This window comes from Macrobrachium rosenbergii, chromosome 46 (genome assembly GCF_040412425.1).
Source record: "Macrobrachium rosenbergii isolate ZJJX-2024 chromosome 46, ASM4041242v1, whole genome shotgun sequence".
NCBI lineage: Eukaryota > Metazoa > Arthropoda > Malacostraca > Decapoda > Palaemonidae > Macrobrachium > Macrobrachium rosenbergii.
In genome coordinates this window covers 402,501-415,230 of record NC_089786.1, presented here as the reverse complement: position 1 = coordinate 415,230, position 12,730 = coordinate 402,501, and the positions used below count along the sequence as shown (strand labels likewise).

Sequence of the window (12,730 nt, the reverse complement as noted above, 5' to 3'; positions counted from 1 at the left end):
CAATTCAATAAATCTGACATCTGTGATGAGCGGAGATTGACGTGCCATTTTATTTGAAATTTTTTTCTTTTTATTTTTTCTGAGCATTAGGATTCATTGGAGAAAAAACTCTCTCTCTCTCTCTCTCTCTCTCTCTCTCTCTCTCTCTCTCTCTCTCTCTCTCTCTCTCTCTCTCTCTCTCTCTCTTTATGTGTATATATATATATAAAATATATAAATACACATTTACATATATATATATATATATATATATATATATATATATATATATATATATATATATATATATATATATATATATTTATATAATATATATATATATATATATATATATATATATTTTATATATAATATATATATATATATATATATATATATATATATATATATATATATATATATATATATATATATATATATATATATATATATAAAGCACCTCAATAATAGCATTGTCAAGATGAAACAGTCAGAGAGAATCCCATAAATACCCGAAGGGGAGGGGAAGGGGAGGACGGAGGGGAGGGGGAGCAGAGCGCCCGATATGATTACGAGGATCAAATAAAGAAAAGAGAAGGAATGCTTCAGAAGTCTCCTACGGAATGGCAACGCTTTCCTGCCAAACGTTTGAGAGAGAGAGAGAGAGAGAGAGAGAGAGAGAGAGATTGGCTAATTCAAGTTTTTATAACCATAAGCCTTTGGAGAGCATTGACTCGAACTAATATTGGCTGAAATTTGAGAGAGAGAGAGAGAGAGAGAGAGAGAGAGAGAGAGAGAGAGAGAGAGAGAGAGAGAGAGAGAGAGATTTCTCAATTCGAGTTATTAAGCATACGCCTTTTATAGTGAGCTGACACTGATTAAAACTGGATGAAATTTGGAGAGAAAGAGAGAGAGAGAGAGAGAGAGAGAGAGAGAGAGAGAGAGAGAGAGAGAGAGAGAGAGCATAGATCCTGAATACTATACAGTATACTTTCAATGAACAAAATAATAATCATTCAATTAAAAAAAAAAAATTTAAATCCCCCGATATACTGTATATGCACAAAGGATGACCTCACCGAGGTCAGCCGAGGTCACATCGGCGCAATTTAGCCACATCATAAAAGCGCAGTCAAAAATGTATGAATACATCCGAGCGGAAACTGTTCATAAAACGAAAAAGAAATAAATAAAAAATTCGATGGATATCCGTTGCATGACTAGCTAGAACTTTTCACTTATCGGCCAGTGTTGTAATTCTGCTATCAATATTATTATGAATTTCAGGACACTTGTATATATATATATATATATATATATATATATATATATATATATATATATATATATATATATATATATATATATATATATATATTTATATATTATATATATGTATATATTATATATAAATGTAAATATATAATAAATATAAATATATATATATATACATATAGAATCCTCTGTTAATTTTTACCATACACTTAAGTAATTGTAATAACCACAATGGCCCCTTAATTTTTCGAGTTCTTCACACTTTTTGGAAATGCATTCTTCACCACAAAGCCTGAGATCCAAACGCAAGAATATGCAGAAATTCTTTCGTCCGGAGTATCAGAAAGAAATCCTTCTGACGCTCTGGACGCGAGTTCGAACCCTGCTATGGACATCAGAATTGCTTCATATTCTTGCATTTGGATCTCAGGCCTTGTAGTGACCAGGGCATTCCCAAAAAGTGAAGAATTCGAGAAGAGGAATTGTGGTTAATACAGTTTTTATAGTAAATTCGGGCATTGCTACTTCTCATTAATATATCTAAAGTGTTGAGTAAGCTACCCACGCACACACCCACACCCACACACACAGATGCTGATGAGAGGAACGCACGCCCACACCCACACACACCCACAGATGCAGACGAGACAGCCTTAAACAGATATGGCACCGTGTGGGATGGGTTAACGAAAAATATATGACACATTGTGGAAGGGTTAATATTAATTAACTGTGTACTGGCCGTAATCCTGGGGACTTTTCGAGCGTACATCACTTCAAACGATCTAAACTTAGCAACGATAACAAAAAATCGTGGCAAGCGTAGGCTACCTGAAATGAGGGGGGAATTATGTGGCTTGTGTTTCTCTCAAAATTCAACCGAAATGCCAAGTGGTCAGAAGTCAGCTACAATTCATGTTTAGTGGGAATTAAGGCTGTTATACACTTTAATTCTTGTGTAAGGCGTAATAGGTTGTTTCAGAAAGTATTAGGGATAAATATAATGAATTTTATACACGAGATTATAATCATTCATAAGCACGCTTGCATAAAATCTCAAAATATTTTTGGATATACAAAAAACACAAGATTAAATCTACATACTTTTCCCTATGAGGTTAATGCATAACTAGGAACTACGACTTTGAAGAATATAATTAAGTTTATTTTTCTTTTGTTAATAAGTGATCTCTTTTTTCTGTAATTAGCATTACCTTCTGTAATTTCTTTCAAATGAACACCATAATATTCTTTGGAAGCTTCAATTTCAAGCCAATGGCCGCTGTGGTGGGCTTGTTCCATATGAATAGGGTTCATCTTCTGAATAATAATAATAATAATAATAATAATAATAATAATTGTGATTTAGATTACTTAATCAAGAAAAATAAAAATAATTTAACTATAGCACCACTCGCAGGCAAAATATATAAAGAACTACATTCAAAACTGCTAAACACATTGGCACTCCGAATTCTCCCATGAGGCGAGCAAAAACATAATCTTATTTATCTATCTCGCGTTCTATTTCGCCTGTACAAACAATTCCTTTGACTTCATTTACCGGCTTCAAAGACAACGTTGTTTGCACATCTAACGAGCCAAGAGAAGGATTAAAAAGGACGGTAAATGTGAAGAAGAGACAATTTATGCAAATGGAATCAATGAGGCAATGTTCCCATAATAATGTTTCAGGAGATGAAACAAGTTCATTTGCAAATAGAAGCAAGTGAAAATGTACATCGTATATTTAAGGCCACCGAAAATATATCTACCTTTCGATGGTCTCGGTATAATGCTGTATGAGCCACGGTCCATGAAACTTTAACTACTGCTTGGTGGTGGCCTGGATTATGTCGTTGCCAGATGTACGGTTATGGCTAACTTTAACCTTAAATAAAATAAAAATTATTGGGGCTAGAGGGCTGCAATTTGGTATGTTTGATGACTGGGGGGTGGATGATCAACATGCCAAGTTGCAGCCCTCTAGCCTCAATAGTTTTTAAGATCTGAGGGCGGACAGAAAAAGTGCGGACGGACAGACAAAGCCGGCGCAATAGTTTTCTTTTCAGAAAACTAAAAAATAAGCTTTTGACAAGACGGTTCAAAGTAGCGAAAAATATAGTAAATAAATAAACAAATAAATATATATACAACATATATAATTCTGAATAATAATAATAATAATAATAATAATAATAATAATAATAATAATAATAATAATAATAATAAAAATAATAATATCTTCTGTAACTGCTGTCAAATGAACACCATAATATTCTTTGGAAGCTTGAATTTCAAATCAATGGCCCCTTTGGGGCGATTGTTCCATTTGAACAGGGTTCATCTTCTGAATAATAATATATATATATATATATATATATATATATATATATATATATATATATATATATATATATATATATATATATATATATATATATATATATATATATTTATATATTTATATAAATACATATATATATAGTATTATTATTATCATTATTATTATTATTATTATTATTATTATTATTATTATTATTATTATTATTATCATTATTATTATTATTATATATTATTTGTTTATTTATTTACCTTCCCACCTTAACTTCGTATCCCTCACGGAATTGAGCAAATTGCCCGGAGACAATAATTAAATAAGCGAAGGTTGATCCAAACAATTGGATTTAAGTTATACTCCGGAGTCAATTCGTCGAGTGAATTCAGAATAAGAGGAGATAAGTGGACGTGAGGGTCAGGAAAAGGAGGAAGAGGAGGAATTTGATGATTCTGGAAGAGAGAGAGAGAGAGAGAGAGAGAGAGAGAGAGAGAGAGAGAGAGAGAGAGGAAGTATGTTAACTTGGAGGGGTCCCTGGAAACTGCCTTTATACGAATTTCTGTATTTCCTTTAGAAATTCCCATCAATTTATAATCCCACTATATTCCAACCAATTTATATCACCACCAGTTTATATTCCCACTGTATATTGCCACTTGTTTATATTCCTACTATATTCCAACCAATTTATATTCCCACCAACTTATAATCCCACTATACATTCCTACCAATTTATATTCCCGCTAATTTATATTCCCACTGTATATTCCTACCAGTTTACATTCCCACCAACTTGTAATCCCACTGCATATTCCTACCAATTTATATTCCCACTGTATATTCCTACCAATTTATATCCCCACCAATTTGTATTCCCACTATATTCCAGCCAAGTTATATCACCACCAGTTTATATTCCCACTGTATATTTCTACCAATTTATATTCCCACCAGTTTATATTCCCACTGTATATTCCAACCAATTTATATTCACGCTCTATATTCCCACTACATTCCAACCAATTTATATTCCCACCAATTTATATTCCCGCTGTATATTCCCACCAATTTATATTCTCGCTGCATATTCCCACCAATTTATATTCCCATAGTATAGTCCCACAAATTTATATTCCCACAGTATATTCCCACCAATTTATATTCCCAACTGTTTATATTCCCACTATATTCTAACCAATTTATATCCCCAATGTATATTCCTATCCATTTATATTCCCACTGTATATTCTCATCTATTTGTATTTCCACTACATTCCAACCAATTTATATTCCCTCTGCATATTCCCATCAATTTATATTCCTGCTGTATATTCCCACCAATGTATATTCCCAAAGTACAGTCCCAACAATTTATATTCCCACCACTTTAAATTCCCACTGTATATTCCTACCAATTTATATTCCCACTGTATATTCCCACCATGGAAATGCGCCTCGCTCTCGAATTTCTCAATTCCAGAGGTCCTTTATTCCTCCCTAAAATACTTTTCTTTGTATTTTAATAATTTGCTTATATATTTATCGTTTTATTTATTAATTTGTTCATTTATATTTTCTGTTTTAATAAGTGAGATCTCTTCATTCTGTATTTTCCATTGCATTCTGTTAATTCTTTCTAATAATAATAATAATAATAATAATAATAAATACAAACATATATTTAATCTTCTTCTCTTCCTCCCAATATCATCCGTGAATCCACAACGCGCAAAAGCAGACAAAAGAGAATAAGGACAGAACAATAAAACCCCAATAAAAATGGGAAAAAGGAAAAAAGAAAACAGACATCATTCAAAGAGAGAAAATACACACACACACTCTCTCTCTCTCTCTCTCTCTCTCTCTCTCTCTCTCTCTCTCTCTCTCTCTCTCTCACACAGATGGAAGCGGAACTTCAAAGGACCTTTATGCTATACAAAAGGGTATCGATGCATTTTAAATATCTCTCCCGCTGCCCGTCTCTCTCTCTCTCTCTCTCTCTCTCTCTCTCTCTCTCTCTCTCTCTCTCTCTCTCTCTCTCTCTCTCTCTCTGTCGATATCGAGACGAGGAGGAGTGCTATGATATATTTTGTTTGCTTTTTTTTGGACAGCTCGCTTTGATTTTGGCGAGTCGGTGCGGACGATGAAACAAAATCCATACCCTTTAGATGGCTCTGTGAGATTTTGTTTGCGTTTTTGGAGATTTTTTCTAGTTTTTTTTTTTTTAACGTTTCCCGTTGATTGATTGACAGTTGACGCGATGTGCATTGTCTTAGGAATGATATGGGAGATGGAGAAAAAAAACTGACCTTTAGATGATTCTGTGAGTTTTTTTTGTGTTTTAGTCATTTTTTTTTTCTAGTTTTTTTTATCGTTTCCTGTTGACCAGATGATTGTCTCAGGAAGATATGACGATAAAAAAACTACCCAGGTAGTATTTTGTTTTTAACGTTTCCTATTATGATTGACGGGTCTTAGGAATTATATAGATGGAGAAAAAACTATCCTTTGAGTTTTTTGTGTTTTATTGGTTCTGTTTTATATCGTTCCTGTTTTACAGTTGACGCCAGATACATGAACGATAAAAAAAACTACCCATTTGAGGGTTCTGTGAGTTTTTGTGCATGTTTTTTTTTCAGTTTCTATCGTGTGAGTTTTTCTGTGTTTTTAGTATTTTTCTCGATTCTCTCATCTCTGTGAGTTTTCTGAGTTTTCTTTAGTCTATTCCGTGTGTTTTGTACTCTCTCTCTCTCTCTTCAATCATTATATTTTACTCCAAAAGGTAATGTCTCTCTTAAAAACGAATCTCTTTCTCTCTCTCTCTCTCTCTCTCTCTCTCTCTCTCTCTCTCTCTCTCTCTCTCTCTCTCTCTCTCTCTCTCTCTCTCAGCCAATTTTCAATCATTATATTTTACTCCAAAGCCGTCTGCTTAAAAACACGAACTAAAAAATCTCTCTCTCTCTCTCTCTCTCTCTCTCTCTCTCTCTCTCTCTCTCTCTCTCTCTCTCAATTAGGGTACTTTCTATAACTCCTCTCATTTTTATCCCATTCCAAAATTCCAACCCAAACAAAATTTGACAGGGGACGAATCGCCTCGTAAATTATCAGTAATGAAAAGGAATTCAGCGGACAGAAACTTAATCTTTTCCTAAATGACTTTTAGATTAAACTGAAAAAGTAAGAAAAACAAGTAAAAAATACGCCGAAGTTTCTTCGGCGCAATCGAGTTTTCTGTACAGCCGCTACAGCGTAAACTCAAGGCCACCGAAAATAGATCTATCTTTCGGTGGTCTCAGTATAATGCTGTGTGAGCCGCGACCCATAAAACTTAAACCACTGCCCGGTGGTGGCCTGTTCTATATCGTTGCCAAGTCAGGGAAAGTGGCAGATATTGTTTATGGTGTGCCTTGGGTGGCACACTGTAGACGGTGCTAAAAGTATGTTGCTATCTGCCTCTCTCGCCACTAGCCCCTATATAGAGTCTCAACTCTCTTTTATATTACCATAGTGATAATAATTACAGTCTCTCTTACTTAAGAACAGTTAATAAAACTTATTTATTTGTACATCATTTATTCGTGTATAATAATAATAAGGTTGAAAGTGATGATATTAATAACATATTTCTGTTTCGTCATCAAAGGAAATTCAAGCTCTGGAAGAGTCAGTCTTCAAATCAAAGAATAGAAAGATGATTAAGAATGGAGAAGTTCTTCTTCTTCTTCTTCTTCTTCTTCTTCTTCTTCTCTTTCTTCTTCTTCTTCTTCTTCTTCTTCTTCTTCCTTTCGTTGTCTTTAGTAAGCGGAGAATAACTCTAGGATCTTCGTGTAGACATATTCGTTGGCGTGGATTGCCCTGTTGGGGGGTTGGGAAGACAAAAAATCCAAGGCTTTAGAATTCTAGTAACTTCTTCTTTGTCTCCACCTGCTATCCTTAAGCTGAGGGGTCGGTTGCCTTAAATCTTCTTCTCCAAGCACTTTCCTCGAAAACTTCTCCCTTTGATAGACCTTTTCTTTGTTTTCCAAATTCTTCCTCTCGCTTTAACACCCTATAAATTCTTTTGCATTTTCCCCTCTCAACATTTTACGCCTAAAAGGTTCCATGCAAGTCTTCTTCATTCCTTCTTGTTCACTCATTCTTCCCACAATTCCAGACCATATCAGTCTCAACTCTTAAAATATAAGTAATCTTTACAACACTTTGCCTTCTCCCTCTCAATGTTCTACCCCAAAAAAGGTTCCATTCAAATCTTCTTCATTCCTTCCTGCTCACTCGTTCTTCCCACATGTCCAGACCATATCAGTCTCGACACTTAAAATACAAGTAATCTTTACAACACTCTATATATTCCTTTGCCTTCTCCCTCTCGACATTTTACACTGAAAAAGTTCCATTCAAGTCTTCTTCATTCCTTCCTGCTCACTCATTCTTCCCACATGTCCAGACCATATCAGTCTCGACTCTTTAAATATAAGCAATCTTTACATCACTCTATATATTCCTTTGCCTTCTCCCGCTCAACCCTCTCTACCCTAAAAAGGTTCCATTCAAGTCTTCTTCATTTCTTCCTGTGCACTCACTCTTCCCACATGTCCAGACCATATCAGTCTCGACTCTTAAAATATAAGTGCTCTTTACAACACTCTATATATTCCTTTGCCTTCTCTCTCTCGACCTTCTACCCCTAAAAGACTCCATTCAAGTCTTCTTCATTCCTTCCTGCTCACTCATTCTTCCCAAATGTCCAGACCATATCAGTCTCGACCTTTAAAATACAAGTAATCTTTACAAGTCCTCCATTTCTTTTCATTCCTTCATCTTCTGGCCTCTCATGCAGGGAGATCGTCACTTCAGTTATTGTATTCTTCTAATTCTTACTATTCTTTTTCTTCTTATTATTATTTTTCTCATTAATATCATTATTATTATTTTCTTTATTCTCATCAGTAAAATCGATGGAGTGCCAGAATATCGTTTAATTATTGGTTCATATCATTGCTTCCCTTTGATGACTATGAAGAAAGTAGTTTTTTGAAAGCAGATGAATAAGACCATTTTTCAACTCTAAATCTATATATATTGTTAAAGATACACTTAAAATCATTAAGCTTTAAGGTGGCTACCCTCCCCTAAAATGGAACACTCCAGTATCTGCAAAATTTTCGAAATTGAGACATACCACCTATTGGGCTCGTGAAACAATAATACACAAGTTACTGCAGTGTCAGAATGATTCTTCAGTGCTTTACTTAGAGGGTCCCAAGGGAAAACTGCAGTATCTACCATTTTTCTCAGTTTTGTATTCTTGCAGATACTGCAGTTTTCCATTTTAGGGCAGTACCATCCTTATTGGATGAGGGAATGTGAGAGTTCAAGTGTATACCAATATATCAAGATTTAAATTCATCAAAAAGGGTCTCATTTTACTTTTATTCTTCCTTTCTTAATCTTAAACTCCTTTCCATCTGTTAAATTCAGGACCCTCCAACTTTAACAGTATATCATTTACCCTACTAACTCTAGAGAGAGAGAGAGAGAGAGAGAGAGAGAGAGAGAGAGAGAGAGAGAGAGAGAGAGAGAGGCCTTCAAGGTGCTGTCAAATTCAGGACCCTCCAAGTTTAACAGTACATTATTTACCCTACTAATTCTAGAGAGAGAGAGAGAGAGAGAGAGAGAGAGAGAGAGAGAGAGAGAGAGAGAGAGAGAGAGAGAGAGAGAGAGAATTTGAAAGGACTTTAAGGTCTTATTAAATTCAGGACCCTCCAACTTTAACAGTAGATCATTTACCCTACTAATTCTGGTGAGAGAGAGAGAGAGAGAGAGAGAGAGAGAGAGAGAGAGAGAGAGAGATCCTGTTAATTCAGGACCTTCCAAGTTCAACAGTAGATTATTTACCCTACTAATTCTGAGAGAGAGAGAGAGAAATTTCAATCTGGTGCTCACCATCCAAAGTCCAGATGATTGAACTCCTCCTTTGGCACGTTGTAATCCAGCACCAAGTTGGGGAGGTCAGCAGCTAAGCGAGCAACGTCCTGGAAATGTTGCAATGATGCAATCTTTCGTGCATGATGCGTGGAACATGTTTCAAGCGTGAGATTGTTGGTTACATGCACACACACACACACATTCATACAACACTAGACCTCTACACCATCTTCACGGCCACAGTTCTGATTCCAAAACATTGCGAATGGATTTCAAATCATTTCTCTGGGTTTGCTTATAACTCTTTAGCCAAGAAAAAATATCTTAATGCTATATTTGAATTACGAGTATATGATAGATTCATGTTATTCCAGTGCCTCACTAAATGAACTCTCATCTTACTTCATTATGAATATCATTAATGTGTCTGCAACTGAAATTCTTGCAATAGAAATATGAAAGGTATCAGCAATGTTCTTTGTCAGATCATCAAATATAACATATGAACAGTCAGGCCAAATAATTCTGTCAATTTCTGCCTTATTCTTACAACTGTCAGAAAATAGAGGCCATTCATTCAACCTCTGTCTTTTCTTTATGCCTGTCTGTTCGGAAGTATGATTTGTTTACTGAAAATTAGCGTGTCAAGCTAAGTACTAGGAAATTTCTTGGCCATTCAGCGCTTAAGACCGGGGAAAATAAAAGGATCTGGAGTGGCTGAACAGCTAAACTTAAGAAAGGAAGCAGGAATGGAGGTGAAATTTACGGCTAAAATAAAATGGGTGCAGCTAGGGGCCTACGGGACGCCGCAAACACCGCTTAGTGAAGCCTACAGCGCACCTGCAGGCTATACCCCCCTACAGAATGCGTAAGTTTGTTGCGTTTTACTGATAGAAAGGGAATGCCCCAATGCGTATGACCCAGTGGCTTACCGCAGGGTCAGCCAACCAGTCCGTGTTTCCCCAGAAGAGGCCCACCGGGGCCGTGACCTTCGTCAGGTTGTACAGGGGCGGTTCCCTCCGGCCGTAGTGCATGATGTTGCCCAATTCTCCGTAATCGAACTTACAGAAGTTATCTGCGAAGACACGTTATATTGGCGTTACAGGAGTTGTGGTCATTTATGTGATTATATATATACATACAAATATATAGTCACATCAATGACCATAGCTCCTGTAACGCCAATCTGCAAAATTAATATCCCTTCCCCAGAAATATATTGCATTTGTTTCACACTTGTAGGATAAAATATTTAAATGTATATAAATATATATATATATATATATATATATAGTATATATATATATATATATATACATACATATATATATATGCATATATATACATATTTCATATTTCTAATAACACGTCTATGACTTTCAATGGCCCGTGGACCGGGCAGGATAAATGAAAAATTCATATATTTTTTAATGTTTTTTCTGACGTAACTCGAACTGATTCGATGCAGGAATCCATCGCTGGTAATTGACGAGAATCCATGTATGTCGATCGACGAGGAATGAATTGCAAAGAGTTGCCAAATTGATTCCAGGACAATCCAAGTGTGATCTCTCAAATTTTGGCAGGGCTCAAAGTTACGGCTTTTAATTAGATCGAGCTGTAATCTCAGATTCTCACTTGGGTCAAAGTTACAATGGTAAACTCAATCCAATTGTAACCTCAAATTACATACACACATATATACTGTATATGTATGCATACATATATATGCATGTGCATATATGTTATATATATATATATATATATATATATATATATATATATATATATATATATATATATATATATATCTATATATATATATATACAGAAAGAGAGAGAGAGAGAGAGAGAGAGAGAGAGAGAGAGAGAGAGAAGAGAGAGAGAGAGAGAGAGAGAGCTAGTTATGACTATACATTATAGATATCTACATAAAATAATAATAATAATAATAATAATAATGTTTATTATTATTATTATTATTATTATTATTATTATTATTAATACGATAAACTAATTAGCAGTAGCATAACCCACTTGACGGAAAAATAATATTAAAATCATACAAACTGAAAAACACTTGACTGAAATCAAAACTCACTTGAAAAAACACTTGCTGAGAATCGAACCTACAAAAACACTTGACTGAAAATTAAAAACTCACTTGAATTCTTCATTTGTCCGTAATGAGCAATTGTATTCACTGACGCTCCAGCTGGGGTATGGGAGATGATGAGAGGTAGAAAGTCCTACAAAAAATAAAAGGAAAAAATGTTAAATTACGTTGAATTCACTGGTAAAAAAATGCCTGAAAAAATGTTAAAATATGTTCATTTTAATGATAAAAGATGTAGAAACATATTACTTAGTTCTGGGAGATGATGAGATGTAGGAGGTCTTACAAAAAATAAAAAGGAAAAAATGTTAAATTTTGTTAAATTCACTGGTAAAAAAGTCCTATAAAATATGTTAATTTTAATGATAAAATATGTAGCTATGGGAGATGATGGGAGGTAGGAAGTCTACAAAACAAAATAAAAAGGGAAAAAAATTTTAAATTATGTTAAATTCACTAGTAAAAAAATCCTGGAAAAAATATAAGTGTTAAAATATGCTAATTTTAATGATAAAAAATATGTAGAAATATAGTACTTTGCTATGGGACATGATGAGAGGTACGAAATCCTTAAAAAAAAGGATAAAATGTTAAATTATGTAAATTTATTGGTAAAAAAATCCTGACAAAAATAAAAATGTTAAAATATGTTAAATTCATGGATAAAAAAGTAAGTATAACATAAAAAGATAAATGTTAAATTATGTCAAATTCATTAGTAAAAAATCCTGAAAAAAATAAAAATGTTAAAAATATGTTAAATTCACGGATAAAAAAGTGCTCTAAAAATTAAAAATATAAATGTTATGTCCTTTAAAAAATAAGGTTAAAATATGTTAAATTCACTAATTAAAAATTCCGTACAAATTAAAAAGTAAAAATGTTAAAGTATGTTGAATTCATTTGTGAAAAAGTCTTGTATATAAATAAAAAGAAAAAATTTTAAATTCATTGATAAAAAAGTGCAGTATAAAATAAAAAGATAAATATTAAGTCCTATAAAAACATAAGAAAAAATATATGTTAAATTCATTGGTAAAAAAAATATGTAAAAAATAAAAATACGAATGTTAAAATATGATAAATTAACATTGTTA

At 33.7% G+C, this 12,730-nt stretch overlaps 1 protein-coding gene across 5 annotated transcripts in view; it reads right to left on the bottom strand.

Annotated features, from left to right (window-relative positions):
* Nucleotides 1–7,145: 7,145 nt before the first annotated feature.
* LOC136830133 (lipase 3-like) overlaps nt 7,146–12,730 on the bottom strand; it is a 12,594-nt gene continuing 7,009 nt past the window's right edge. The window contains exons 8-12 of one of the 5 annotated variants that reach the window (XM_067089329.1): nt 11,682–11,766; nt 10,450–10,592; nt 9,536–9,624; nt 7,375–7,447; nt 7,146–7,335 (exon numbers count right to left, since the gene is read on the bottom strand). In XM_067089329.1, coding sequence (XP_066945430.1) covers nt 7,387–7,447; nt 9,536–9,624; nt 10,450–10,592; nt 11,682–11,766 — 378 coding nt within the window. In that variant the 3' untranslated portion in view covers nt 7,146–7,335; nt 7,375–7,386. Of the gene's footprint in view, nt 7,448–9,535; nt 9,625–10,449; nt 10,593–11,681; nt 11,767–12,730 lie in introns of all 5 variants that reach the window. The other 4 variants (XM_067089327.1, XM_067089328.1, XM_067089326.1 and 1 more) reach the window with 4 other exon arrangements.